General features: G+C 46.6%; 1 protein-coding gene across 1 annotated transcript; it reads left to right on the top strand.

Annotated features, from left to right (window-relative positions):
* Positions 1 to 1,482: 1,482 nt before the first annotated feature.
* Positions 1,483 to 27,452, top strand: PRPF6 (pre-mRNA processing factor 6). Its single transcript, XM_086622864.1, has 21 exons — positions 1,483 to 1,567; positions 2,465 to 2,633; positions 3,576 to 3,694; positions 4,317 to 4,395; positions 5,032 to 5,208; positions 6,029 to 6,184; positions 6,888 to 6,982; positions 7,695 to 7,851; positions 8,055 to 8,217; positions 11,041 to 11,159; positions 11,814 to 12,032; positions 13,934 to 14,056; positions 15,232 to 15,353; positions 16,491 to 16,629; positions 17,613 to 17,732; positions 18,926 to 19,102; positions 19,937 to 20,070; positions 20,561 to 20,652; positions 22,728 to 22,842; positions 24,872 to 24,998; positions 26,120 to 27,452. The coding sequence occupies exons 1-21, from the start codon at positions 1,497 to 1,499 to the stop codon at positions 26,270 to 26,272; spliced, it is 2,826 nt and encodes a 941-aa protein (XP_086478990.1). The 5' UTR covers positions 1,483 to 1,496; the 3' UTR covers positions 26,273 to 27,452.

Below are 27,452 nucleotides of genomic sequence, written 5' to 3'. Positions count from 1 at the left end.
GAGCTGGGATGCTGCATCCTCCCTCCCCCCTCCACCATCCCAACTGTTTGGCAAAAGTGATTTTTTTTTTTTTAATTTTTTTTTTTTCATCTCCAGCGAAACCCAAAAATAGATTGATGGGAAGCGGCTGGGGGCTGGGTTGCCATTAGCATGCAAAATGGGGCTATTTGTCTTCCCTGCAGCTGGTTTCTGCTCTAAGGTTTGGAGTGTGGAAACCTGGCAGGGGCTGGCAGCGGGAGGCAGGGCTGGGTGCTGGGAGGGGGCTGTGAGACGGGCTGCAGCCCCCAAACCAGCCCCGGGCTCTTCGCACCCCTCTTGCTCCCCCTTGCCTTTGTGGTCCGTGACCCTGAGCCTCTCCCGAGGGACAAGGACCCTTTGGTTCTCCATTACAGCGGGGCACGGATCTCAGTGGCACCGGGACAGTTTGCAAATGGCAGCGAATTAATCCTGACACCCCTGGCGTGGGTGGGCGAGAACAACCTGCCCTGTGCTGCCAGCTGGGGAAACTGAGGCAGCAATCCCTGGGATGGTCTTGGGTCCCCTGGGATGATGGATGGTGCAGGCAGAGGGGCTGCTGCTCTGCCCAGCCCCGAGGGGCCAGATCCATGCCCTCCTTCCCCGCGGGATGCCTCGGTCCCTCGGCATGGCCGTCCCTGCTGCTTCCATGCAGCGAAGCCGGGGGCGAGAGACCCCCGGGCTGGAGAAGAATGAGCATAAAAAATGGCTGATAAATAATTTGTCTTGGAAATCATTAGTGGGTGGGAAGCGGAGCGGAGCGAAGGAAAAGCAAGGCTGGCACATCGCAGCCCTGCGAGCGAGCACTGGGGAGGGACGAGGGTGACCAGCGCTGGGGGCTTCATCCAGCTCTGGGCCCTGCTGGGACATTTCTGGCCCCTTTGTCCATTTTTTGCCCCCGGTCTGGCGGGGTGTTGCTAAATCTGGAGTGTCGGCTTTGCTCCCGGCCAGAGACGCCCACCTCCCGGGGATGTTCTAAGCCATCATCAGTAGCTACTTGTTTCCTAATAACAATAGTCATAAATTTCGAATGCTGCGGTGGCACGGCTTCAGCATCCCTGTCGTCCCCATCCCCATCACCCTCACCGTCCCCACCGCAGCCGCCCCGCTGCAGGCGCAGCCCCAGCAGCCCGCGGCACCGCTGGCCCCACGCGAACAGCGCAGCACCTGCTCCGCCAATTGCAAACGCAAGAGGAGAGGGATCGGCTCCATAATCAGTCAGCAAAAAAAGATCCCAGTTGTTTAATCACAGAATCACAGACTGGTTTGGGCTGGAAGCGGCGCGCCCCGCTCACGCCCGCCCCGCCCGCCGCCGCTTGGGACCGCCGCGCCGCCAGGGGGCGCTCTGCTCCCCGGAAGTGCCGCGCGGCCCCGCCCGGGTAGCCCCGCCCCCTGGCGCCGCCTGCTCGCGTCGCCGTTTCCGCCGCCTCCCAGCTCGGGTCGAGCAGCTCCGGTCCCGGTCCCGCTCCGCCGCCGGCACCATGAACAAGAAGAAGAAGCCGTTCCTGGGCATGCCCGCGCCCCTGGGCTACGTGCCGGGGCTGGGCCGCGGGTGAGGCGCTGCCCCCGGGCCTTCCCCGCCGCGGCCCCCCCTCACCGCCCGCGCCGGGCCCCCCTCACCGCCCGCCCCCCTCGCCGGGACCCTCCCGGCCCCGCGTCGTGCCGGGCCGGCTGCCAGTGCCCCGTCTGCGGCGGTCCCCTCGGGGCAGGCCGGGCCGCGCGGCCTGCGCGGCTTCCCGAGCGCTGTCCCTGCGCGATGGGCCGCGTCACCGTTCGGATCGGCCGTTCGGTGTCTGCATGCGGATCGGTACCGGGGATGAGCTCCCGGGGGCTTTAGGCGCCGCTGCCTGGGAGGGGGATTGTGTGTCTCGGGGTTTGTAGCTGGGTGCGTGCGTGAGGCCCCGTTAAGAACCGTTAAATCCCGGAGCGTTTGTGCCTGGAACAGCGAGGGGCCGTGTCGGAGGCGGGTGGGCACCGGGAGTTGCCCTTTACGGTGTGAGTTATGCCCGTTCTCCGCCATATCCGTTCGTATCCTCACGCTGGGATGATTCTGTGGGCTGTGCCTTGAGAAATACTGGGAAATATGGAATGGGGCGTTTGCCGTGAGCCCTGGTCGCCTCAACCCTGTGCTCAGGCTCCCACCCCATGGCGCCCCACAACCTGCAGGACCAGCTTTTCTAATGTGGCCACTGAGAGTGAGACAAATGGGAAGAGAGAGCATCTCCCAGTACCAGGCGGATGGCAGAGCAGCGAGCCGTGTGATTGCAGTGTTTGTGGATAAAGATTTCCCTGTAAAAGGATAGTTTTTTCCCAGGATTTATGGTAGGGATGGAGGCTGGCTGGTGCTGTCCTTGCAAAAGAACAGTGTTTTTGTTGTCTGTTACAAATAATAATTGTGCCAGCCTGCCGTGCAGTGTGCTAAGCAGCTGCCACTGGTCTGTCGACACAGGGCCACGGGTTTCACCACCCGCTCCGACATCGGCCCCGCGCGCGATGCCAACGACCCCGTGGACGACCGGCACGCGCCGCCGGGGAAGAGGACTGTTGGGGACCAGATGAAAAAGAACCAGACGGCTGATGATGATGACGAGGATTTGAACGACACCAATTATGATGAGGTGATGAGATTTAGAATCTAGACTGGTTTGTGTTGGAAGGGAACTCAAAGATCATCTAGTTCCAACCCCCCTGCCATGGGCAGGGACACCCTCCACTACACCAGGTTGTCCAAAGCCTCATCCAACCTGGCCTTGAACACTCCCAGGGATGGTGCAGGATTTCCATCATCCTGGAGGTGTTTTTCCCCAAGTGGAAGAGGACTCCTTTAGCTCCCTGCTCTCTTGCTATGAAAACCTAGATTAGCTGAGGTTTCAAGGCCATAATTTCCTGTAGTTTGCTGGCAGCACTTCCTTTTTATTTTTTTTTCTTTCTTTCTTCAGTTGAGACCTGATTATACGTAATGGCATAGTGCTTGCAGACTTTTGTTGTGGTGTTGGTCCACATATTGTGGTTTAATTATCTCTACAGAGCCCCGAGAGTCTCGGGAAGAGATCCATAAATAAAATACTGGTTTAAGTACGTTGGGGAATGTACTTTGTGTTCTCCTGCACAAATGAAATTGAAGCTGTTGTGCTTTGACATGTATTTGTCTTTCTGTGGCCTGTGTAGTCCCTTGTGTTTAAATCCCACTTTGGTTCGTTAAATGTTACATTATTTTTTTCTGTTTGCTTTCAGTAGTTTTAAAAAAAAAGTGGTTAATGGAGGAAAATGGCTTTTCTATACTGGGATCTCATTGCTTAATAGAAGCAATTTTGAAAGAGAAGCAGTTTTGAAGCATTTTGCTTTTGAAATGGTGTGGGAGAATGAACACTGGGGTGGTAGAAGAAAGCTGGGGATGTGTCAGTCTGGTGCAGTGTTGTTAGAAATAGCCTGCTCATGCATTTTTGTTGTTCTGGGCAGCTGTTGGCTGCAGCAGGAGCATAATAGGAGCTTTAACCTGAGGGTGCCACTTTGCTTTTCATTTTTCTCCCTCTTTTTTCTCTCTCTCTCTGAATTCCTAGTTCAATGGGTATGCTGGGAGCCTGTTCTCAAGCGGTCCCTATGAAAAAGATGACGAGGAAGCAGATGCTATTTATGCAGCTCTGGATAAGAGGATGGATGAACGCAGAAAAGAGAGAAGGTATGATAAATTACAGCACTGGCACAGGGCGTTTTCTAGTTTGTGTTTCAGTTTTCCTCTACCTCTTCCATTTCCCAGTTCAGATTTTGTTCTTGTCTGCTGGGTGTGTTTTTGGAAGCGTACGCAGTTTTTATTTGCTTTACTGCTGTACCTTTGACCCCATGGCTCCAGGATTTAAGGATGACGAGTATTTTGCACAGCTTGTTGTGAGAGATGATGTGGTTGAATTGCTTCGCTGCAGTTAATTAAGATTCCCTGTAGTTCATTAAGTTGAGTGACTGGTTTGAACACATCACATACTGCACAGCTCACTGGAAATGGTTAGAAAAGTCGTGTAATGCAGGGCTCTGGTAAACCTGTGGGTGTCACTTGGCTTGTTAAAGTCACTGCCTGGTCTGCAGGTAGGAGGACATTGAGGACTGACACCCACTTGGTTGGAGATGTCTGGTTTTACACCCTGATACTGTCTTGCTTGGTCAGACACTGCTTGCATAATGCTGGTAATATAAGCTTGGAAAAAATGTGGTTTCTTTGTGCCTTGGCTCTCATCAAACACGTTTTTCTATAATATCGACACTTTGAATGTCACTTTGAGCATAACCTCAGTACTCCTTTTCCTAAGGGAACAACGAGAGAAAGAGGAAATCGAAAAATACCGGATGGAGCGGCCCAAGATCCAGCAGCAGTTCTCGGACTTGAAGGTAAGGGAAAAAAACGTTGCCTGAGGTGTGGTTTGTATCTTTATGACATACAGGCAGTGGGTGGTGTGTGTTCTACATTTCTGTGTTCAGATTTTGTGTGTTAGCAAACAAATACTTGGTTATTCTCCGGGTTAGAGTTACTCCCTGTTGGAAAAACAAGTAAACGAATGCGAAGCCTGAAATTTTGATTTCAGGCTTTTGTTTTGTGCTTTGTTGTGGCTTCACATCAGTTCTCAAGACAGTTCTGTCTTTGAGAGACTGATAACCTTTTGGCATTGAACTAGTGGTTGAGCAGGATCTCCTGATTCTAAATCTTCTTTTGACTACAATGTATTGATTAAGCTATTGTTTAATGATTAGTAATAAAACACTCAATGCTGCAGGCACTGAGGTTAATCTGAATATTTGTAGCACTGAACAAAATTGATTTGGAATCACAATCTGGACTAAAACCAAATTCTAATTAAAGGCATCTAATTCTTTTCTACGTTGGATTAGAAAGAAATCTGATCTTTGACCTTTAGGTCTTTAATTGATCTGAATTCTTTCAAGAAAAAAAAATGTATTAAGGCATAAGAGGAGTTAAAAAGAAAAAAGTTGTACAGCAAAGAACGATGACAACTCATGTTTTAATAGCGGAAGCTAGCAGAGGTCACAGAAGAAGAGTGGCTGAGTATTCCAGAGGTTGGTGATGCCAGGAACAAGCGCCAGAGGAATCCCCGTTACGAGAAGCTGACTCCTGTACCCGACAGCTTCTTTGCAAAGCACTTACAGTCGGGGGAGAATCACACTTCTGTGGACCCACGCCAGACAGTGAGTACAAAAGCAAACCTGGGAAAGGTTTTTAGTTAGAGAAAAGGGTTAAACTGTGCTTTCAATAGTGGGATTGGGAGGGGGCGGTGGGGAAAGATACTTGACCAACAAAGCCTGCTGTAGTTTGAGTCTGTCAAAGGAATTACTGGATGTTAAACTCCTGTGCTTGCTGGAGTCTTTCAGTGCATGCCTGTTACCAGAGAAAGCTCGAGGATAGATGGGGAGAGCCTGGCTCTTGTGTTAAAAATGGAAGAAAGTGTTTCTATTCCTCTTTTCTGACCTCTTGTAGAATGGTGATGGTGAGTTTTGGTGAGCATAACCAGCCTCTGTTTCCGTTATAACAACGTTTTGCAAAAATGGAACAGAAAATAAAGTTCAGTTTCACCCAATGGTTTGCTCAACCCTGGAGCAACTGGGTTAAAAATCATTTGCCTTACAGTCAACTGAAAATTAAGAAATTTATCTTGTTGCTACATGGCTGCAGGCTACTGTGGTCGAACAGTTATAGGAGAAGCTGACTGACACCAGATGTCCACAGGACTTCTTTGTAGATATTCTTGTTTAAACGTGCTCGTATTTTTCACTTTCTTGTTACTTATTTCACTGACTTGACTAAACTTGAGTAATTACCTACAGATTTGCAAAACCTGGATGAGAAACGTTTTGTGATTCAGGGAAGCCACTGTTTCAGAAGTATCTATGGGGTTTTGGTATCTCTGTCCTGTAGCCACTGGAGAAGAGCAGATCAGCTGACAGCCTGAATTACTTTGAAGTCTCAGAAGAGTGGTTTGGAATGTCCTTCTCTTGCTCTTCTTTTTAGCAATTTGGTGGATTGAATACTCCGTATCCAGGGGGCTTGAATACTCCGTACCCAGGAGGAATGACACCAGGTTTAATGACACCTGGGACAGGTGAATTGGATATGAGGAAGATTGGCCAAGCCAGGAATACCTTGATGGATATGAGGCTAAGCCAGGTAAGGATGCTAGAAAGCAGGATCTGTCAGTGGTGCACCCGGAGTTGGCGGTGTGCTGCTATTTAGGACCTGGTTTTAGAAAAGTCTGTCTTTCTCTTGGGTGCTGGACAGAAGGAATAGCTCAGCTGTGACTGGAAAGAAATTTTGCACTCCTCCTCAAATCTCATGCCTTCTACGCTATCAGAATTTCCTGAGAAATAACAGTGTCTCTGGAAGTCTTGATCATTGTGGGAGAGCAGACTGCCCTGGTATACCAGAGGAGGATTTCAGACAAACAGCACTGGCAGTTGTACCAGGGGAAGGATGACTCGTGTCCTGCCTTGAGATGCAGGACAAAATGCTGAAAAATACTACTTTTAAATTGTTGCTGACTTCTGTTCTTTTTCATTGATTTTTCCCATCTAAATCTGGTTTAAACTCAAAAGATGGGCTTTAGCTGGCAGAGCTGCAAGACCTTTTGTTGACTGAAAGACAAGCTACTTGGTTTGTGGATTTTCAGTGATACTGAATTTTTAATGTTAGTGTCACGGATTTTAGAAGTGGAAAAAAGCTAACAAGCAAGGCTTTGTGTTTTCCTTCCTCGATTCTGGGAACAGATGACTGTCTAGGTTTCTTGTCTATCTGCAGTGTCTTCTCCAGTCTTCAATGTGTGCAGGCAGACTGGGGGGCTGTGGATGGTCATTTGCTGACTTGACTTTCCCAGGTGTCGGACTCTGTGAGCGGCCAGACTGTAGTGGACCCGAAAGGATATTTGACAGATTTGAATTCGATGATTCCCACACATGGAGGAGACATCAAGTAAGTTTAAGAAGGATTAACTGGTTTATCCTCTTGGTAATGGCTGCGATCCTGCATATAAATGGAAATGTGTCTGAGCAGATGGCTTTCAGCTAGCATTTAATTTGTAAGAGATGGTAGGTAAGTTTTTCAGAATGTATTCTTTTAACATGAGATTTGGTGTAGTTTTCAACTGGTGTATTTAGCATCTGACCTGGATGCATCAATATTCTATCCCTGGACTAACATGCCAGAATGATGGCAGTGTGTGGCTGCCTGCCAGCCAGGAAATAACCTGGTTAATGGTACCTGTGTGCTGGTAGTTTAGGCTTGATGGATGACCCTGAAAACCTCTTTAACCTGAAGTTTGACACCTGTTCCATAAAGAATTGCTGTTTAAGTCAGTGATATGTGCAGATGTTGATACTAATACTTGACTTAACTCAATGCTTGTTCGTATCAGCTTCCAGCTGCAAATGCCCAGCTGTGATTCCTAAAAATCTAACTGAAATACGAAACCAGTTTTCACTGTGTTCTTGCTGTGTTAGTGTATATTTGTAAGCTTGTTTTGGTAGTTTATAATTTGTGTCACCAACATGGAAACGTTTGAGGTCACAGTTACTGGACATCTGAGTGTGGCTCTGAAGAACCGACTGTAAAGTACTTACTGATTCAGAAGAATTGCTTGCTAGCATGCTGAATTTTTTCCCACCTGTCTTTCCTCCTCCTTTAGTGATATCAAGAAAGCTCGTTTGCTGCTGAAATCTGTCCGAGAGACCAATCCTCATCATCCGCCTGCCTGGATAGCGTCAGCTCGACTGGAGGAAGTCACTGGCAAACTCCAAGTGGCTCGAAACCTCATCATGAAAGGAACGGAGATGTGCCCCAAGGTCAGAATTCCTTGCTGATCCGTGCAGGACAGTAGGAAAAGGTTCTGGTTATGAGCAGCAGCATCTCTCTGTTCATCTCGTATCAGATATGGCCTGATACAGCTTCACTATATGCAGTATTAAAAGGACACACACTTAGCTAGAAGTTCTCATTTTAAGTCCTTGTTCTGATGTAAAGGAAGATGTTTTCTTTTTCCTGACAGAGTGAAGATGTTTGGTTAGAAGCTGCTCGGCTTCAGCCTGGAGATACAGCCAAGGCCGTGGTGGCCCAAGCTGTCCGCCACCTCCCGCAGTCGGTCCGAATCTATATAAGAGCAGCAGAGCTGGAGACAGATATCCGTGCGAAGAAACGCGTCCTTAGGAAAGGTGAGAGCTTCTGCAGGGTCAGGGAACAAAGCCTTGGAGTCTCCCTCTGCTTTTATTGTGTTGTGAATTGTTCATATCTGTCCGTAAGTCTTTAAAGTGGGTTTTTTGTCTCCTTGAAAATAGTTGTTAATGTGTGCCTTAACAATGGAGCTTGCTGCTGTTGAGTCAGAGTAGACTAGTTGTAGCACCTGTAAAACATCCCTCAGCAGAAAACTTGTTACTGAGCAACTGCAGAATGACATTCCAATTACCAAAACTAATTCCAACTGGATCAAAGTTAGACAGGTAGGTGAAAGGGATTAAATAAAAATGATGCTCTAAGGAGAAAAGGGTGGGTTAGTTGTCACCTTGTGATACGTTTTGGAAAAGATACTGGACTTTATGTTAGAGTTCCAACTTGTCTGTAACCTGTTGGAGACCACCGTGATTCCTGGTGGAGGAGCTTTAGAGGCCTCGGGGTTCTCATGTTGCTGAGCCTGGTGGGCCTTGGGGTTTGCTTCAGGGTAGCAAATTCCGTGTTGTTGGCAAACAGCTTTTCTCTGGTGCTTGCTGAATGAAACCTTACATCTTCTGTCGTATTGCACTTGGAGGTTTTCCTCTTTTGTGGAATTACTGTCTTTTCCAAACAATGATCTCCAACAGCAGTTTGTTGTGTTGTCCTGAACCCAGGTCTTCCTCGCAGATTCATAGTATTACTTATTTTATTACTTTAAGATGTTGCTCCTCTCTCAGTGGAGATTAGATCCGTCATGACTATGGAATTGCATCAATTATATATCGTGACTTTAGACAGGGGAAAGGGTCTGGATTTACTAAAATCTCGTTTACTAAATCTCTGTGAAGCAGTCTACAGTATTAAATGGCTTGGCTTCAAAGGCAGTAAATTGCCTCCTACTTCTTACTATGGCATGTAAATGAAATGCCCTCCTGCTGCATATGGGTGAGAGAAGGGCACTCAAAGGTTGGTGGGTTTGAAGCTGTAAGAGTTCAGATATTAACTATTCGGTAGCTTGGTTTTATTTTCATTGGCTAAGCAGTGCAGTGTGCTGCGAAGCATCTCTCCTGTGACTCTGTGTGTCCTTCTGCAAGAACAATAGTAGATGCTGAACAGGAAAACACTTGGACATGAGCAGAAATAGATTTCTGAGTCCAGCTGGGGTAGGAGAGCATCTTGTGTGAAAGCTGCAACTTAACGTGTTAAGCACTGATTTTTGCTTTAAACGTTGTATTTGCAAAGAGAAAAACATCTTGCTTCAGTTTTTGAAATCACTTACTTAATCTCTGATACAAAGCTGGTGGTGGAACGGAACATGATTCATCGTTCTCTTTCCAGTTTCTGCCTGTTGGCATCTTCTCGCTGCTTCTCTGCTACGTGGGCAACATCAGTAATAGATGCTTGGAGCTGTTTGTATGGACAGCCTTAAGATAAATGGCAGTTTAATCTGGTGTTTCTCTCCAAATAAAAAAGGCTGACTGCCAGGCAGCGTTGCTGATCTTTCATGAGGTGTTTCTCTCATCTGCTGGCTGTGTGCATTCCTGCCATCCAGCAGAACCTCTGGAGTTCTTAAGGCCTCTCTCTGACTGGAGGGGCCAGCAAGCCGAGTGTTTCAAATACATCTTGAGGTATAAAAATTGAATGCTCTATCTATGAAAACATATTCTGTCATGCTGAGTGATGCTTTCAGCTCTTGCAGGCTGATATTGTTCACTTGAAGTGCTTCGGAAGAATCTCCTGCTGCTGCAGACTCGAGGAGAAACGGTTAATGCCCAAGCCCTCAGTGCATTGCTGCTTAGAAATGCATTTCTGTCGAGCTGGGGTGTGCTCTGAAGTTCAGGCTCAGCAGTGTGCCTCTGCCTTTGCAGGAATGCTTAAAGGAGCAGCCTAGGAGCCTGGCTGGTTTCAAAATAGGTTTAGCTGCCTCTTCCCACCCGTTTCTGTGGTCCCACAGTTACGCCTGCTTTATTGGAGAAAGATGTGCTCGGTCCTCTGTGACTGTAGTGCGTTTGTGTACAGTCACCATGGAAGCAGTGAAACCAACACTGCAATGCAGCGAATACTGGTGATCCATGCTGGAAGCAGTGGTGACAAAAGGCTAAAAAAAACCCCTTTAGTTTCTCGGTGTATGTTTAAGATCTGAGGGTATGAAGAGACAGGCTGAGAAAAGTTGTTGTTTAGACTTTAATATTTCAGACAGCAGGTCTAGGATGGTCTGCAGAGAATGTTTCTACCAGCAGTAGCTAACTCTGGGACTAAAGCAGCCTGAAAGACACTTAATTAGATGGAGCTGTCATTGGGTTGCTGAAAGAACACTTTGGATTCAGTGGTTTAGGGTATTTTTGCATAGGGGAACTAAAAAACTCTTCAGGAAGCTGAACTGGGATGCGTTAAGCTGTCAGGAGACGCTCACAGGAAAACTAAATTGTGCAGGAACAGTTTCAACATCTAAGGAATAAGGTTGTGTTACTGGTTAGTATTGAAGATGCTCCTTTTTTTATAAAGGGAGAATCAGCATGATTAGGGTCCCCCATCACTGGAGGCTTTGTGCAGCTGGAGAGGATGCAAGTACAGCTTGTACAGGGAAAAAGCCCTTTGCTCTCCAAAACCTGTTTCCAGTTAAAATGATTAAGTAAGTTTTTTTAATTTCTGATTTTAAGTTCTCATTGTTGAAGCGGGAGCTAATATAAGTGTAGTTCCCTCCCTCCTCTCTTTCAGGAAAATTCATCTGTAGTAGGACAAAGCCTTTAATACATGATCTTTAAAAAACACAGTTCTCTTTGGTAAACTGCCTGGTCATGATTGACATAATTGTTTTCCCTCTCCAGCCCTTGAGCATGTCCCGAATTCGGTGCGTTTGTGGAAGGCAGCTGTGGAGTTAGAAGAACCTGAGGATGCCAGGATCATGCTGAGTCGAGCTGTGGAGTGCTGTCCAACTAGTGTTGAAGTAAGTTTAAAAAAAATGTAAAATAAAGCAGCCCCCTACACATCACTTCAGGCTGGCAATAGAGCTTTGAAAACAAAAGGCAAAGTGCGGTGTGAGTTTTCTACCATGCACTTCATGCCACAATGAGGGAAGGATATGATGAGTAGTGGACTGTGCTTTTTTTGGTCCAGAGTTCCTTGTCTAGTGGTCGTTATATGCCTCATTTTCCTGTATAATTGTTGTGTTAGTCATGCCAGTGTGCTGCTGTGCCTGCTGTAGGCAGTTAGCCCCGTTGCTGTTTGTGCTGAGTGCTTCGACAGTTGTTGACACGAGCACACGTATAGCCTGGGGAATCTAAAACAAGGCTGCTTGTTCCTGGAATGCTGAACCGGAGTGGAATATTCACCTGTTTAAAAGGTGATGTGGGCAGAACATCTGAGTGCAGCAGCCCAGCAAATGGAGGTGATATCTCCAGGTGATCAGGACTGAGCTTTTGGGACAACGGCAGACTCTGTTCCTGCTGTTTCTCCGTTGTATTCTGCAGCCTGCTTGAGGACAATTGCCAACTGGTAGCAACCAGCAGAAAGCTGCTTATCTCTTTGGGCTGCCGCTGCCGTACGGCGGCGTTGTCAACTCCTTGTCCTAATCTAAAATACATCTCTTGTTGCCCCGCAGCTGTGGCTGGCACTGGCAAGGCTGGAGACGTATGAGAATGCTCGTAAAGTCCTTAACAAAGCCCGTGAGAATATTCCAACAGATCGTCACATCTGGATTACGGCTGCCAAACTGGAGGAAGCCAATGGGAACACCCAGATGGTGGAGAAAATCATTGACAGAGCCATCACGTCTCTTCGGGCTAACGGTGTGGAAATCAACAGAGAGCAGTGGATCCAGGTATTTGCTTGGTGTCGGTCGGAGACCCAGAGAAACTCTTTGAGTTCTGAAGGCTGCTAATGCTAGATGTTGTAAGGTGGAGTAATTCTGCACTAGGTTTATCAGTGGAGATCCTTGTGAAGATACAAGAGGCACAACTAAAAAGTCGAGGAGGGCCAAGGCCAACACTGGGGTAGCAAAGTGCGTGTTGAGCTGAGAAGTGTCTGGTTTACTTCTGTCTTGGAAGATAACCAGCTTCAGGATGAAGCAGCTGCTGCCTTAGGTAGGACGAAGTCTTAGGCCTCCAGTGAAGGATTTATGTGTGTGTTGCATATATCTCTTGTGGCTTAAAAGGTAGCTGTTTGTCAAATAACTCTTTGTCAGAAGTCAATACAAATATTGGATATACAGCAGGCAGGAAATACTCTGTTAGTCCTTCACTGGCTTGTAGTCCTCAGACTGTGTGCAGTGGTCACAGCTGACATGTGGAGCTGTGGTGCACAGTGACATTTGCAAAACACAGTCCCAGGTCCTCATATTTTTGGTGTTCTCTACTAGAAAAGTAGTAAGGAGTTGTTTGGGTTGCCAGTGTCTTGGTCACATTCCAAAGCTGTGGTGCTCGAAGTAAGACGCTTCAAAGGCTGTTGCCACCTAAATGTCTTGATGTTGAGGTTAAAAGAACCTCTTTCCTCCTCAGTACGTACTGTGCTTTGTGTAAGCATAAGTCTTTCAAACAAATTACCACTGAAATCACTTACAGTGGGTCAAGGCAGCAAAATCTTCTTGCCACACTGCTTAAAATAGTGTCGATAATGAACAAAGTATTTAATATTAAATGGATACTCTTGTTAACATCCAAAAGAATTATAACTTCCTTTACAGCAGTAAACCAATTAAAGGTTAATTTCCATTTTAAAAACCACCACTATAGCCTCTGCATCCTGGTCTTCTCGAGTTCCTTTTCAGTGTTAGAATTGTTCCCTTTCTGTTACCTGATCAGAGGTCTTTTTAACAAGTTCAAGCACGATGTGCTTGGCTTTCCCAAAGCTTCGTATGTCAGAAAACTCCACTTTTCCATACGTACTCTGGGAAGAGCCTTTGCACCTTGAACTTCACAGTCACCAAGGGTGTCTTCGTCTGAATTTAGCTATTGCTTAGCCCTTGTTGAGACATAGTAATCAGCCCAAAGCTGAAAAAAGGTCGGTAGCTTTGTTACGATTCTTCTTTCTCAAATTCTTACATTGTTTTGTTGGCCAGGTCCCTGCTTGGCCCAACCCAGGGCAGGTCAGTGGAGCTGTCAGAGGAGACTTTTCAGGCTGGAAAGGTCGTGTGTTGTCGCACTCAGTCCTGTTCAGTGGCTGCAGCTGACGTGCTGTTTCTTAGAATCACAGAATGGTTTGGGTCGGAAGGGACCTCAAAGATCATCTAGTTCCAACCCCCCTGCCATAGGCAGGGACACCCTCCACTACACCACGTTGCCCAAAGCCTCATCCAACCTGGCCTGGAACACTTCCAGGGATGGGGCATCCACAGCTTCTCTGGGCAACCTGTTCCAGTGCCTCACCACCCTCAGAGTGAAAAATTTCTTCCTTATATCCGATCTAAATCTCCCCTCTTTTGGTTTAAAGCCATTGCCCCTTGTTCTATCACTACATACTCTTGTCAAAAGTCCCTCTCCAGCTTTCCTGTAGGCCCCCTTTAGGTACTGGAACCAACTTCTGATTGATGCTGTGTAGTTACAGCACCTTCTTCATGGGTGTGGGCTCGCCAGTTGGTGTCAAGATACGTTTGAGTAATAAGATGTTGTTAATATGGTGGTGACCCACGATGTCTCTGTGTTTGCACGTGAGGAACTGCTGCTGCAGAATCGAACTTCTCGTGCTGATTTCTCAAAATGAGCAGGGCTTTACTCTTGTTTCTAGGATGCCGAGGAATGTGATAAAGCTGGAAGTGTGGCCACGTGCCAGGCAATCATGCGAGCTGTGATTGGGATTGGGATTGAGGAAGAAGATCGGAAACATACCTGGATGGAAGACGCAGACAGTGTATGTCCAGCTGTGATGCTGATTTTTGGTTGTTTTTTTTTTAATTGAGGGAAATTGAACTGCAGCCTGGGAAATGACATTTTTTATCAGTAAAAGCAGATGTGAGGGTCTGGTTAAAGGAACTGGGAGTTGAGTTTCAAGGCATAAACGTTGCAGCTCATGGGTTAATGTAAGACTGGACAGGGGAGTGGGTAAAAGTTTTACCAGGCTTTCTTTGCTTTAGGGGAGTAGTTTGAACATGCACTAAAAGCTAAATTATATTTCAGCATGAGAAACGTTCACTTCGCTGGCCTTGAATTGGGCTTACAGCAGGAGGGGGGCATATGCTCTCGTGCTTACAGTTCTGCCTGTAAAAAAAAAAAATTAAGTGCAAACATGAGAGCGTTTACAATGCCTGACTGATGATTCAAGCTGGCGTGTGTGTGTCAGTCCCACTGAAAGGCCAGTGATTCTTGTGCTCTGGTAAAAGGACGCTTGAAGGTTTCCTCCCTGCTTCCTGTAAAGAGAATTAGACTTCTGTTATATATGGTGCCCCAATTCATGTATTGCTCTGAGCTACTGAGTTCATAGAATCACAGAATGGTTTGGGATGGAAGGGACCTCAAAGATCATCTAGTTCCAATTCCCCTCCCATGGGCAGGGACACCTTCTACTACACCAGGTTGCCCAAAGCCTCATCCAGCCTGGCCTTGAACACTTCCAGGGATGGGGCAGCCACAGCTTCTCTGGGCAACCTGTGCCAGTGCCTCACCACTCTCAGAGGGAAGAATTTCTTATATCCGATCTAAATCTCCCCTCTTTCAGTTTAAATCCATTGCCCCTTGTCCTGTCACTACATGCCCTTGTAAAAAGCCCCTCTTCAGCTTTCCTGTAGCCCCTTTAGGTACTGGAAGGCTGCAATAAGATCACCCCGGAGCCTTCTCTTCTCCAGGCTGAACAGCCCCAACTCTCTCAGCCTGTCTCCATAGCAGAGGTGCTCCAGACCTCAGATCATCTTCCTGGCCTCCTTTGGCCCCGCTCCAGCAGCTCTGTGTCCTTCTGGTGCTGGGTACAAGAAGTTCTGTGTTGGCAAGATGTTCTTGAGTTCTGTGTTGAACTATCCATGTGCAATTCTTTCTTGCCCTTGATTTCAGTGCAGCCCTGAACTGACTTAGTTCTCATCTGTTTTTCCTTAGTGTGTTGCTCACAACGCTCTGGAGTGTGCCCGAGCCATTTATGCCTATGCCTTGCAAGTTTTCCCCAGCAAGAAGAGCGTGTGGCTGCGAGCAGCGTACTTTGAAAAGAACCACGGAACCAGGTACGTGTGCTGCATGATCCTTGGGTGGAGGGGTTCATCCTCGTTACAGGGTGGTGGACTGGAGAGGAAGAAAAGCTACGAGGTGATCCCCGAAGTGGTGTGTTGCACGTGCAGAGTCAGTTCCTCTGGTGGAAACTCACTGGTGTTGTCTGCAGGTCTGACCTTCTTTGTGGTCAAAGCATCTTTGTTTTTTATGGAGTCATAAAAAGATTTTTGGCAATCAGGATTACTCGGTTAAAATAGCTACGAATAGGCAAGGTGGGGACTGTCATATTTGAGAAGGCATTTCTAGAAAAAATTGAAAATACAAATCACCCAGAAATACAGCATGTGTTTGGTTTAGTTTTCATCGATAAACTACTTTATTGCTGAAGCATCTCTGGCATTTTCTGATTAAACCTACTGTGAATGTGAATCCCATGTTTTGTTAAAATTAGTGTTACACTGTCACAGTTCAGGCCTCTTATTTTGAAATTTATCCATAAAGCTTTACACATCTGACACTTTCTGCCCAAAGTTTAGAATAAAGCAAACCATCTATGCAATAACCATTTCTACATGTGAAATCATCCTTATTAAAGCCAATAGGGCTTTAGTGGGGAATTGATTTCGGATGCTGAGTTCTGCCTCATTCAAGCCTTTTTTTTTTTTTTTTCTTTTGTTTTGAACAAGTATGTCTTTCCTTTTGATGTTATTCCCCCATGTTTCCCAGTGGTGGCTGGCTTTTAAACCCCTTGTTCTACCTGGAAAGTATATTTTCCAGAGGAGAAAAAAAATTTCAATGACATCAAGCCAACTTCATCTAATAATTGTGAAAAGCTTCCTGTCTCAGTTGCTGCTAAGTTTTGTGAGGAAGAATGGCTCTTTCCAAGACAAATGAGCTGTTTGTGTGCAGGGTCTTTCCGCAGAGGCTATCAAACAAAGGTGTCTGAACAATGAGCCGTTTGTGGAGTGCTGATTTCAGAACCCTCGTGAAAAAAGACCCCACCCTTTCCTTGTTATGAAACAACTTATCAAGGTTTACAACGTTGGACTTTGCGACAGTATTTATAACGCTGAGCGATAGTGGAAATGGTGTGAGAGAGCTCGCCTTTGGCAGCGTTTTGAGTGACTGGAACTTGCTCTTTCTTGTTGCAGAGAATCCTTGGAGGCTCTTTTGCAGAGAGCTGTTGCTCACTGTCCCAAAGCAGAAGTGCTCTGGCTCATGGGAGCCAAGTCGAAGTGGCTGGCGGGAGATGTGCCAGCAGCCAGAAGCATTTTGGCCCTGGCTTTCCAGGTGGGTATGTCCGACTTGTGTGATGGTGTGAAGTGTGACTGGTAAAGAATAGAGCAGGCTTTTTCTGTCAACACCTGCTGACTGCTGCCTTTCAAAATGATGAGGGACTTCCGCTGTTCTTTCTTTGTTTCATGTGGCAAACGTTCTCCTGTAAATTAGCGGCAAGCTGGAAGCAAGACTGCGTTACTGCTCTTTTTAGTAGCACCACACCAGGTTCTGAGTTCACAAACCATTAATTTTACTGCCATGGCTCTCGGCAACGCCAGTTGTGGATCAGAATCCCCTTGTGTTGGGTCATCTGTCCCTTCAATAAAAAGGGTAGTGGTCTGCCCTAATTAATGGTGTTACTGCTTTGCTTATGGCCAGGGCCAAACCCACTAACCCACAGCAAAATGAAGGGAATTGTCTGCTGGATGCTGAAGGAAAGATGCACGGAGAGGCACAGTTCTAACACCGGGAATGAGGCTTAAAAGCTAAGTGATAGCAAACCCAAATGACAGGTCTTGAGATGGAAGGTAAAAGATATTTACTTCCCAAATTTGTTCTGGGTGCTTTTTGTTACCATCCTGACGTGGTTGCTGCTGAAATGACTTTTATTGGAGGAGCGCTCGCAGACCTCAGTTGGGAATTGAAGCTTCAGTTTTTTTGCTTAGGGATAATAAAACGAGGGTCTCATTGTGGCAGACTGTGTGATCTTCTCAGTATTTAAACTGGAAGTTCAAAAGATCAAGCATTAGTGCTTTTCAACAACTGAGAAGCATCCAGCTTCTAAACGGGCATGTATCTTTGTGTTGCGCATCTGTTTTGGAGAATTTTATAAACTTCAAAGGTCAAAGCAGATTGGGAGGAGCTTGAACTGAAAAAAAAACCTCCTGGTGTGGATTGACAAAGCTCTGATTTCAATTTTAATCTGGATCAAACGAAGGATTAAATCTGCTGTTGATTCACTGTATGTGTTTGTCTGTCACTTGATGTTCTTGCAGGCCAACCCCAACAGCGAGGAGATCTGGCTGGCTGCCGTGAAGCTCGAGTCGGAAAACAATGAATACGAGAGAGCAAGGAGGCTGCTGGCCAAGGCTCGCAGCAGTGCCCCCACTGCAAGGGTAAGGATGTGTGAAGGGTGGAGAGGCTGGGACCTCTCTTGGCCGTGGAGGAGTTCCTTCAGTGCTGCAGCCTTTGTGATGGCCCGCGTGGCCCCCTGCCATCGCCTTCTGCAGGCGTGTGGCCACTGCTGCAGCGCTTCTCGAGCGAATTGCGACACGAAATCACGGCATGATGGGAAAAAAGGGCTAGGATCAAGCGAAGGGTTTCATTATTTTTTGTTACACAAATGGCAAAAGTCAGGAAATTCCCAGTTTACAGCTGTTTGTATAATGTTCGTGTTGCATAAAAGCATATCTTGGAAAAAAGAGAAGGAGAATGCTTTCATAGAAGACTCACTTATGCTTACTGTGCTAAAGACAGCTCTGGTCGAGTTTGTTGTTTAAATTTATGCTCTTGTATTTGTCTCTAGTGTTACTTCTGCTATGATAAACTTTGTCGATTTTCAGCTCTTCGTGCAGAACCATTTTATCTTGTCCAAGTAAAAGAAAAAATAGTTTAGTTCCTTCCCCCACACATTTGTGCTCCATCCTAGATCTTTTACACTGTCCTCTTCCTCTTTTGCCAGCCAGGGAGCTTCTCTCCAGCTGGCAGCTGTGGCTGAAACTCCAGTCCCAGACTTAGTGGCTCTCTTGCAAAATCATGGTGGAGGGAGTGGGGAGGATGGAGATCAAAGAGTAGTGAAACAGCCTTCGGTCCGTAATGTGTTTCTCCCAGCTGGAACTTCCAGGTGTAGCTAAAAGAAAGGTGTTTGGAGGCAGAAAAGTCGTGTAGCAGTATGTAATTAACAGAACAACAGTTGCAACTTGAAGCCATAAGTAAGAATAAGTGGTCTTGGTAGCTTGGATCTGAGGAGATCAGATTGTGCCAATGGAGCAGGTTCAAATTTGTTTATTGATTGTGCTCTTAAAGCTATGCTTTTTATACCAATTTTATATAAATATCAACTCTACACTAATAGGTGAGATACAGGTTGATCACATTGTTCCAGCTCCTTTAATATTTGCATTTACCTTTCTCGCTGTTACCTGTTCCCACTCTTATTTAACTCTGGTATTTTTTTTTTTTTTTTAATTTCAGACTGTATCTAATCAGTAACATTCCAATGAGTATGTGAAAGTGGGAACCCACTGCCTTGATGGGCTAATGTTTTTTCAATGGCTGCTAGTGATAAACCGCTCTGGTTTGTTCTCAGGTCTTCATGAAGTCTGTGAAGTTGGAATGGGTGCTTGGGAACATCGTTGCAGCCCAGGAGCTTTGTGAGGAAGCCTTGAGGCACTATGAGGACTTCCCCAAACTGTGGATGATGAAAGGACAAATCCAGGAACAACAAGAGCTGGTAGAGAGAGCACGGGAGGCTTATAATCTAGGGGTAAGACGTATGTTGTTGCAAATTTGCTTTGTGCTTCTGGTTTGGAGAGATGTCTGTCTGTGAATCAAAATGGAGAGGGCTCTCTCCCAGATGAAAGAGATGATTTCTGTCCTCTGACATTGGTTAAAACAAAAAAATTAAGACCTTGAAATAAGCAGCAAGAATTTCTCAGTATCCACATGCAAAATTCACTTTCTTGCTTGAGAGAGTTTGCTGTATGCTTGACTCCTGGTAGGAAAACAGTCACTGCACAATAATTCTCCAAGACCTGTAAAGACTAAAAGCAGAATTCTTAAAAGAAAAGCCTCCTCACGACCTCTTAGATAAACACTGTAAAAGGAGGTGACCTACAGAGCTCTCAGGTCTCTTTTAAATGGTAGTTGTGTCCTTGGGTATGAATGCTTCTGAAACTCCTCAGCCACTAAAGTGATGTGGGAGCAGGTTTCTGCCAGTGTCACATCCTAATGGCTTCCCAGGCTTCAGAGGCAGTCTGTTCCTGCACACTGTTCCTGTGGCTTGGTCGTGTATGAGAGCCCTCCAGCTCCAGATGGAGCTCAGACTGTGGATGTGTTATTGGTGGAGGTGTTTTCTTTCTTTTGCTACTGGGATGGCTCAGTCAGAGTTGAGGTACCCAACTGTTTTGGACATTGGAGAAACTTGACTTCTGTGCTGGTCAGACTGACTAGGAGAAATTTGAGTGAAGTAATCAGCTTTGTCTCTCTTCTTCTAAGTTCTCCAGGAGGATGTAGGGGGGGAAATTCTTTTCTATAGAGGTTATAAGATTTTTTTCAAATCTACATATTACCATACCTTTTTTTTCTTTTTTAAAAACAGTTGAAAAAGTGCCCCCATTCCATACCCCTATGGCTTTTGCTGTCCAGGCTGGAGGAGAAAGTTGGGCAGTTGACTAGAGCAAGAGCCATCTTGGAAAAGTCTCGCCTAAAGAATCCAAAGAATCCAGATCTCTGGTGAGTTGTATGGAGATGAACTGAATTTGGGCTACAAAGCCAACGCATTCTTCAGGCCAGCTATTTCACATCTTCTCAGCCATTGGAGGCTGCAGCTTATGACCATGCCCATCCTGGAGTTTCTTCTGGATTAACAACTTTTTCTGAATACCAGAAATGCTTGGTGATCCTGGCTAGTATGTAGCTACTCTAAGGAGCTGGGGACTAGTTATTTCTTTACTGATAGTCGTAGTGCACAGAGCATGAAACCCTGGGGATCTTTCATTTATGTTATAGTCCCTTTTTCAGATTGGTTTTGATCTGGGCCATTATAGAATAAAGGTCATGTTTATTTTTACATGGAGAGGAATGGGAGGATGTCAGTCACCTATACATATTCAGAATATGGGCAGATGTTTGCAGTTTCCAGTGACCTCCATGTGACTTGTGTGTGTTTCTGCATAGTGAATATGTTGTCATAAATACCATCACTGAGTCTCTTCCTTACCAGGTTGGAGTCTGTGCGATTAGAGTACAGAGCTGGGCTGAAGAATATTGCAAATACTCTGATGGCCAAGGCGTTGCAAGAATGCCCCAATTCAGGTGAGCTGGATCTCATTTCTACCTTAGACACAATTCTTCTGCCCAGTTGATAAAGACACATCTTTTTCCAAGATGTTTTTTCTGGCCAGGTCCCAAAATACTATGTTTCGTAGAGGTGTCAGTCATCCTTCTGCAAATGAAACACTGAGGGTCTTGGTGAAGAATCCCAGTTGCTTTGTGCTGTCTCGCACCACAGAGGTCATGGGTTGGTGCTTGTTCTGCTGCAGTATCCAGTATATTATTGGGTCTGTGGTCCACAGATTGTTCCCAGATTTCCTGGGAAAGCATCTTGGATAGGGTGGCTTTTCTGTGAAGCTGTTAGAAGTCTGCCAACGTTTAAAATTGAAGAAAGACTCTGGAGTGTTTGTAGTTAGGAAGTTCAGTGGAAAAGAACGGGTTTTTCCCTGTCTCGTTGGAGTAGAGCTGGCCGTAGGAGACTTCCCATTGCTGGTTTGCCTGCACTGGTTGCACCAACTCTGTGCTTAATAATTTGTGCTGGCAGCTAATTTCAGTTGCAGTCACGATTAGGGGATCAGGTACCATAAATGTTTAGTCCTGTTTTTTGATTATTTTAACTCATTTAAGAGAAGGCACACAGGTCATATACGTAAGTCAATTGGTTCTAACCAGCAGTGGAGACATTTGCCTCTTGGGATGGCAGGAGAAAGTGCATAACGCTTCCCTGTTTTTTGGCAGAATTGCAGGAAGGCTGAATTATTTAAACATGTTGACATCTTTGGGAAGAAGACATCAAGTAACTACAAACTGTAGTATTCTACTGCAGGGCAAGCCTTTTCAGCTCGCCTTCAGGCTGGGTTTTGAGAGGTGTTTGGTGACTGCTGAAGTCCCAGTGAAATAATTGCAAATTAAGTGACTTTTACGACACAATAAACCCATTGCAAGCTGCTCACCATGCGAGTGGGTCAGCAGAGCAATACCACCCAAGTCCCACTTCGTTCTGGGAATGACCTAATGCTTAATGAGTGTTTGCCACCACAGGCTTTTTTACAGAATCTGCCTGTTGCTATGGAAATGGGCAGCAGGATCTCAGTTTTTGTTTAGATAAAATTGCTTCCAGCTCTGTCTTAAAACTCTACAAACCAGAACAAAAGCCTGCAGGAATTAGCTCGTTGGACACCTATGGTCATGTAAACCAGAGGCTTGTGTCCATCGATTGCTGAATTGATTCCTGGTTGCTTATGGCTGATGTAGGCAGGCTGCACAAAGGAAAACTGAAATATCATGGTGTTTGTGTCCTCAACAGAATCATAGAATGGTTAGGGTTGACCTGAATGTAGAGGCCTGAAAAATGTGGCTTGACCCTATATATAAAGAGCAAGAAGAGCTGAGTTCTGCTCCAGTCTGTCGCTGCAGTCATCAGAGCTTGTTCCCGTGGTGCAGTTCATGGGAAGCGGGAGCACTTTGATGGAGTCCTGGCAGACACGAGCCTTCAGGCTTGGCTTTGATCAGCAGGTAGGGTTGGCTGACGTGACAAACTGAAGATTTCATGCTCCTCTGAGCATATTTCCTGTCTTGCTTTTGGCAGTGAAAAGAACTAGGGATTAAACCTGGCTTTCCTGGACCTACTCTGTCCTTCATCGTGTGTGTGGAGAGCCAGCATCAATAAGACTGTGGTGCTCTCCTTGAAACCGCTTCCGAAGGGTGTGCTTTGCACCTTCTGGGACAGCTTCTGCACTACCATTTCCCTTTCAGATGGATGTCTTTAGCTTCTGAGATGCTGAGCTGCCCTCCTCTGCTCCAGCGTCTCGTCTGCGTGGCGTGAGCTCCGGGCTGGCGCACGCCGGCGTCGGGAGCGCTGAAGCTGCAGGAGGGTTGTGGTGCAGAGACCTTCAGATCTGAAGGTCCAGTGTGGTGCACGTGGCAGCTAAAAATTCAGAGTGCTGAATGAAGTATCCGTGCAGAAAGAGCGGTGTGGGATGAGGCTGGGGCATGGGTAACCCTCAGGGTGGGGACAGCAGTGCTGCTTGCGTTGGGGAGCACTGGCCTGACGACAGGATGGGGAGGGTTAATCTCGGAAATAACGCTGAACAATCTTCCTACTTGACTTCATTAAGGAATCCTGTGGTCGGAGGCAATTTTCCTTGAAGCGCGACCGCAACGGAAGACCAAGAGTGTGGATGCTCTCAAGAAGTGTGAACATGACCCACATGTCCTGTTGGCTGTGGCCAAGTGAGTTCCTGTGCTTGATGTTGTAAAAATTCCCGTTTCTTTGCGTGGCTGCACCCGTGATGATTAATTAATTGACTCAAGCAGCTCTAATAAGCCCCCAAGCCTGTAGCAGCTCTCAAGCTGTCTCCTAGTGACTGTGCACGTCCCTCCCTTGATTCAAAGCAGGGGATGTCAACCCACCTTCAAGCCGTTCTGGGACTGCGGCACAGGCAGCAAAACGGTCACATGGTCCTTTTCCAGTGCTGGGTACTGGCACTCTGAAAATGGCTCTCTTTGTGTCCCTTGGAAGGGATTTCGGTGGGTTTTCAGATGAACCAGGCTTAGTTAAGCTTTATAGGATATTTTTGAAGTATTTCTGAAAATAAGGACAATTTTTGCTGGTTATTTTTCAATATTTGTGTGGCTGATTGTATTCTTTGTCTTTTCTCTCTATCCTGTATCCTGTCAGATATTTTTAATGCTGAGCTAGATTCTGTGCTCTCCTAGACTTCTCCTCTCCTGAGTTTCTGTGATGTCAGTTTTCTTCAGTTGTGGCCCTTTCTGGAATGCAGACTGCCAGTCATACTGCAGTTTGCTTCTCTGAAATGGGCAAGATAATCTACTAGGAATTGTCTTCTTGTCTAGATGGCCTTGTGAGGCTTCCAGTGGTGGAAAAAACGCTTTTAGAATTGACCCATGCCATATCCTTGCTGATCTGATGTGTGAACAGCTCTACGGCACTTGTGATTGGAACAAACTTCCTTTTCTTCCTCTGTGAATACCAGAAGAGGTTAATGCAGGAAGCGTTTTGCCCAAACAGTTGCCCAATTCTTTCACAACTCATTTTTGTAAGCCAAGAAAACTGTAGGATACACTCCAGTGACTGCACCACTGGGTTCTGCCAGACAATGACAGCTGACTTGTTCAGCTTTAGCAGCAAGTGAGAAAAATGTTGCTTTTGCTTTATGGAAACTGCTTCCAGGCCCCTTCTGGTGCAACCTCAGACAGTTTAGCAGCTAATCCCAACACAAACAGCCTCCACCTCCCATCACGTAGGTGCAGTAATACCGTAGTGTCACACATCAGGAAAAGCTTTTGTTAAATGTGTTGCCGAAAATGGCCACTACTCACAGGTGGTGAGCCCTCTGCTATCATTGTTCGCGCTCTTTTAAATCACAGTTTATTTAACACGGAACAATCAGGAGTATTATGGGGCTTAAAAACAATCACATAAGCTGTATAATTTTATGACTGGCTAAGCTCTTTATGAGGGATGGCTGGCTGATTTGATAAAAGACTCTGCTAGCTCAAGTGAACTCTTTAATGCAAAGGAGTGAAACCAAGAGACTATTGACTCAGCTGGTTAATTACTGGGGAGAAATTTCAGAATTCATGAGGACCTTGATGAAATGGCAGCAGTCGGGCCGGGCGCCAGGCTGGGGTTGGAGTGTGGAAGCTTACGTGCTCGCTTTTCCTCGTGAAGTAGAGCTGACAATCCAGTGGAGGTCTGCTCCACGGGAGTGTTCCTTGGGGATGTGAACGTGTGACCGCACGCAGCCATGGCTCTAGGAACGTGCGTGCAGTTTTCAGCTTTTAGAACTTCATTAATTCTTAGATGCTGACATCGACTTGAGATATTAAGAAATGGGAGGAGAGGAAGTAGATGTAGGCATATGTTCCTGTCTCTTTCTCCACCAAATCTGGAATTAAGCTATTGAGTTGGCAAAGATTGAGCTCCAAGAGTGAAAGGTTGAGCTCAGAGAGCAATAATTCCCTTCTCAGGAGTGTCTGTCTCTTCCTGGGGCTGACGGAACTTGCTTCCCTGCGGGGCAGAGTGAAAAGGAAGTCGTGGGTGTTCTTTCCAGTCCTCTCGTGTCTCTTCCCTTCCCAGGGGAAGGACAGTCAGCAGATACCTACAAAATCTGCTGTTTCCTTCTTGGGAGAGCAAAAAATTGAGATACCTTAGAGCCTTGAAGTTGGAATGCTTGTGGATTGCCACGTTCCTCTAAAGAGAGGCTCTTTGTTGACTCGCTTTCGGTTTTCTCCGCAGACTGTTCTGGAGTGAGCGTAAGATAACCAAGGCCCGAGAATGGTTCCACCGAACGGTGAAGATTGACTCTGACCTGGGGGATGCCTGGGCTTTCTTCTACAAGTTTGAGCTCCAGCATGGCACAGAGGTGAGTGTGTGCCTGGGAACAGGGAGCCAGGGAAGGCAGCAGGAATCCCTTGCTGATGTGTACTTAAAGGGGGCCTACAGGAAGGCTGGAGAGGGACTTTTGACAAGGGTGTGTAAAGACAAGGGGCAATGGCTTTAAACTGGAAGAGGGGAGATTTAAATTGGATATAAGGAAGAAATTTTTCCCTCAGAGGGTGGTGAGGCACTGGCACAGGTTGCCCAGAGAAGCTGTGGCTGCCCCATCCCTGGAAGTGTTCAAGGCCAGGTTGGATGGGGCTTTGGGCAGCCTGGTGTAGTGGAGGGTGTCCCTGCCCATGGCAGGGGGGTTGGAACTGGATGATCTTTGAGGACCCTTCCAACCCAAACCAGTCTATGATTCTGTGTTGGCCACCCAGCCCTGGGGATTGCTGCGGCGCTGGGCTGAGCGCGCTGCCGCCCGCGTGGCTCACGGATGAGGCCACGGCCGTCACGCCTGGTCACGAACGAGCATGAACAGGCCTGTGTGGTGGTTTCTAAAGGGCTCTGTCGTTAGCTGAGCTATCTTTCAGGCTGCTTTGCTCTCCGCAGTCCTGCTAGTTTGTGCAAAAATCTATGAAATCAATCTTCCTTCTGTAACATGGAAGCTTTCTCATCGGAGACTTTCCTGTAATTGCGGTGCTGGGTTTGTGTAATTAGTTGTGTTTCTTCACAAGTGTCAAGTGCAGGTTGCACGTGAACACAACCGGAGGAACAGTCTGTTCTAATCTCTTCTGGCAGTTTTTACTGCCCGGTGTTACTGAAATGATGGGAGTGTTTGTCTTCTGACTCCAGAGAGGCCTCTCACTTGACAGATCTCGTGCGGGTGGTAATGCAAAGGAAGTTTCTGCCGCAGTTTCTCTCCTGTAGCCAAAACTTGCTTGACTGTAATTCGGCCAGTTTGTTCAGCAGGACAGGAGAGTTGCTGCCACTGAATTTTGTCTCGGGCTTTGATATGACCTTCAAAAAAACCAAACCAAAACAAACCACCATAAGCTTTGGAAAGAGTGTTTGATTCAGGGAGGGGGGTGGTTAGATTTTTGGCTCTGTGCTGGAGCAAACCAAGGCACTGAGAGACTCACAAACTGTCATTTCTCTTCCTCGTAGGAGCAACAAGAAGAGGTGAGGAAGCGCTGTGAGAATGCTGAACCTCGCCACGGAGAGCTCTGGTGTGATGTCTCCAAGGACATAGAGAACTGGCAGAAAAAGATCGGAGAGATTCTCACGCTTGTGGCAGCCAAGCTTACCAATACCTTCTAGGGTGTGCTGGCTTCAGCTGCGTTAGTCATCTCTGTAGGACTGTCTGCTTACCCCTTCTGGCACGGCTTTCGGAGGGCAGGAGATCGGTGGTGATAGGAAAGATCTCTCTCCCAAAAAGAAAAGCTGCTTCCTTCTCTTCCCAGCGCTGGTGCTCTTGGCTCAAGCCACGTGGCCATCAGCTTCCGCAGCGCATCCGAACGTTGTTTTCGTGTCACCTAGGAGAGACGAGCGGTCTTGTGAGGCTCCCTTGGCGTTTCCACTTTGATGCCTGACCCCCCCCCCCCGTGAAAACAAGCTTTAATTAGTGCTTTTACGGATTCTGATGTTTAGGAGTGCCTCTGGTTTCTTCCCTAGCATGCATTCCCATCCTGTCCCGCTCCTCTTTGTGCGGTTTCTTTAGTGTTTGGCCCATCTGATGCTGGTTCCTTGTCAGCAGATCTGGTTTGCTGCTGTTTGAACGCACTGAATGTCCCTGAAGGAGGTGAGTTCTGCTGGGGGAAGACCGGTGGCCGAGGGGAATGGCTGGGCTGGCCCCTCTCTTTTAGTTTTTTTTGCCACAGCCTGGTTTAGCTTGGTCTTCTCTGCTGGCAAGCTGCAGCACAGCTCAGAAGTATTCCTCAGACCTGAGCAGATGGAGCATTTTGTGACGTTCAAGAGCATATTTTTAGAGACCTTTTCCTCAATTTTTTAAATGTATATAGTATAACCTTATTCTTTTAGGTGTCTGATTTCATTAAGCACAGTGGCATTTTAAAGCAACAAGGCAAAATCCAGCAATCCCTGAAGGTCTTTCTGAAGGAACAACCTTTATTTAGAGCTGTTGCGAGACTGTGCACGTTTCCCGTGGCAGCTGCTTTCAGTTGGGGTGTTTGGGATGACTCTCTCCAAGCGCAGGTGGGGAAAAAAGCAAATTCATGAGAGGAAAAGCTTTGTGTTCGGGACCCTTTATAAGCCATCTTCAATTTTCTACACTAGTGATCTGTGTGATTTTGACCTCCCCAAACCTGATTTTCTTGTGATCATTGAATGAGAAGCTGTAATGTCTTACACGTTAGGATGTAGCAGAAGTATCCAGGTCTGTGTATGTGCATTGTATGATGTATTTAGTTGGAGGAGAAAAGCCCTTGTCACTTGTTTGGATGATATGTATAAAATACAGCTTGTTTTTTCTGTTTCCTTA

Source organism: Tauraco erythrolophus, chromosome 18, assembly GCF_009769465.1.
Source record: "Tauraco erythrolophus isolate bTauEry1 chromosome 18, bTauEry1.pri, whole genome shotgun sequence".
In the NCBI taxonomy this organism is placed as follows: Eukaryota; Metazoa; Chordata; class Aves; order Musophagiformes; family Musophagidae; genus Tauraco; species Tauraco erythrolophus.
This window is presented reverse-complemented; position numbering and strand designations above follow the sequence as displayed.